Genomic DNA, 2,588 nt, shown 5'->3' with positions numbered 1-2,588 from the left:
TAAATTGAGTACGATTCTTTTTTCACCTCAATTGGATAGAAAATATACTAGATTTTCTTTAAATGATACTTAATTTGATGAAAAATATATTAGATTATTTTAAAATGGTAAATGGTGCTGAATTTACGAGCAATTATATTAAGCAAGAAAAAAATCATGTTCAATTTAATAGAAAATATACTCAATTCTAGTTTAATGTGCTGAATTTGATAGGAATTCTACTCATTTTTAGACTATTTGTACCGAAAAAAATATGAGGGTTAATTTTGATAGAAAATATACTCTATTCTATATAAAGTATTGGATTCTAATGTAAAGTGTTGAATTTAACTCTCTGCATATTCGTTTTTAGACTTTTTATACCTAAAAAGTTGAAGGACAATTTAGGTAACAATATTTATATGAGGGAATTAAATAAGTAATACTTTACATGTAGAAAATAGAAATACAATTTTTTATAATTAAAAATTACATACAAAATTATAATTATGATTAGGAATTTTTTCCTATTTTCATCCTTAAAATTAGTTAACTGAATCTCAGAACCAACTAATAATAAAAAAAATGCTCATGGGGAATCCTTTGGATTTTGATATTTTGTTCGCGGTGGATTTTAGAAAAAAAGAAACATACAGGGGGTCAAATGCGAAGTTAACCTGGATGAGGTGTTTCAGATGGGGGTTTTAGGTTTTGGTCTTTGGGGTTCCATTTGTGACGAAGTTAGCTGGTCGGACGACGAGCCGACGCGATGCTTCGTTACCTAGTTCGCCGCCATGCGCTCCCTCCGTCGATGCAACTCCGTCTCGTATTCTTCTCCGCTGGCACTTCCGTCTCCTCATCAGGCGTTGCCGCTTCTCCCGATCCCCTCTTCATGGTTGAGTACCTCGTGAATACGTGCGGGTTCTCCGCCGACAATGCTTCTAAGGTCTCAAAGTCGCTCCCCCGTATCAAGTCCACTGAGAATCCCGACGTTGTTCTTGGTTTCTTAAGATCTCAGGGCTTTGATGGCGCTAATCTCAGAAAGGTAATATCTCTGAGGCCAAGATTGCTCGGCTGCCATGTGGAGAAGAACCTCGCTCCAAAATTTCAATTTTTCCGCGACATGGGGTTATCTGAGTCCGACGTCATTGATGTCGTTCTGCTGCACCCGGCAATTATCGACCTTAACTTCCAGAACACGCTTCTTCCTCGACTGAAGGTTTGGGAAAGTCTATTTGGATCAAAGGAGATCCTCCTCAATAATCTCCGGAGGCATGGATGGTTTATGACCACCAACATTGAGAATGTGGTACGCCCTAACATGAACTTCTTACAGGATGAATGCGGTATTCCTTTAGAGCAGTTATCTTTTGTCCTTAGAAGGCACCCATGCTTCATCGTGCAGAATCCTGAATCCCTCCGTGCTTTGGTAGATAGAGCTGAGGGGATCGGAATTCCCCAGGGATCTGGGATGTTCCTCTGGATCCTTGATGTGCTGCATGGGGTCAGTAGGGAAAAATTCGAGGCCCAAGTCAAACTCATGAACAGCTTTGATTTCTCGAACTCGGATTTTGTTGCTGCAATCAAGAAATATCCATGGTTTTTATGGCTTTCCACAGAGACATTGCAGAGAAAGATGGAATTTTTAGTCAAGGATGTTGGAATTACACCTTCAAACATTGCTAAGCAGCCAGTGTTTCTAGCATTGAGTTTGGAAAAGAGGTTAATTCCTCGATTTCATGTGCTGGAGATATTGAAATCTGAAGGGTTATGGACTTCACAAGACACGCTACGTACAATTTTCTTATCACCGGGACCTAAGTTTATGCAGAAGTATGTGCTCCCTTACAAAGATAAATTGCCCAAACTATTTGAAGTCTTGTGAATTGTACTTGAGTTCAAAGGAAATGATCCGGACTGAGAATGAATGCCAGGATTTATTTGGGTATTATTTTCTACCAATCTTGTCTTAGTTTTCATATAGTTTACTTGCCATTTTATATTCTATATTATGAATGTAACTGTTATTGTAGACATGAGGATGCTAGTTGTCTGAGTTTCATTTTGCAACCTGATTTAGCTGAAAAAGATCTGTTTTAGGAAGTTGTCAGTTGAACTCCTTCCGATTAGAAGAGATTTGTCTTTTGGAATGATCAATGGTGATTTTGTTCCCCTTTTACATGCAGAGTTGGGTGTATGCCAAGCTGCAATTCCTTTATGCCAAGGTTATAGAGAAACCGTTTTCTTTCTAACTGATTTCATCATCATTTGGTTAATGTTTTTGAAAATGAAGGAGCATAAATTCACATTGAAAGCGCCTTCATTAAGCTATATGGAAAATGATATTCTTATTCATGTATTTAAAGTATATTTAGCTGAGATTCTGATAGTTAAATAATTTGAATTTTACAGTGAGTATAAACAAGATTAGTTGAATCAACCAAAACTGAAGGTACTAGATCAAAGGAAACTCTGTTTGTAATAATTCATAGTTACTTAAAAGGATCTGATTATTACTATCTTTATAGTCTTGCACACTGTTCATTGTTGGAAAAGTATTCATCTAGTTAACTCTGAATGGCTGGGGCATATATCTTGTTATTGTTGTT

At 36.9% G+C, this 2,588-nt stretch overlaps 1 protein-coding gene across 1 annotated transcript; it reads left to right on the top strand.

Annotated features, from left to right (window-relative positions):
* Positions 1-675: 675 nt before the first annotated feature.
* On the top strand, positions 676-2,049 carry LOC122017241 (transcription termination factor MTERF15, mitochondrial-like). The gene is made up of 2 exons (XM_042574802.1): positions 676-1,288; positions 1,385-2,049. Exons 1-2 carry the CDS (start codon positions 749-751, stop codon positions 1,862-1,864), a joined length of 1,020 nt encoding a protein of 339 aa, XP_042430736.1. The 5' UTR covers positions 676-748; the 3' UTR covers positions 1,865-2,049.
* Positions 2,050-2,588: the final 539 nt, after the last annotated feature.

Source organism: Zingiber officinale, chromosome 8B (assembly GCF_018446385.1).
Source record: "Zingiber officinale cultivar Zhangliang chromosome 8B, Zo_v1.1, whole genome shotgun sequence".
Taxonomy (NCBI): domain Eukaryota; kingdom Viridiplantae; phylum Streptophyta; class Magnoliopsida; order Zingiberales; family Zingiberaceae; genus Zingiber; species Zingiber officinale.
This window is presented reverse-complemented; position numbering and strand designations above follow the sequence as displayed.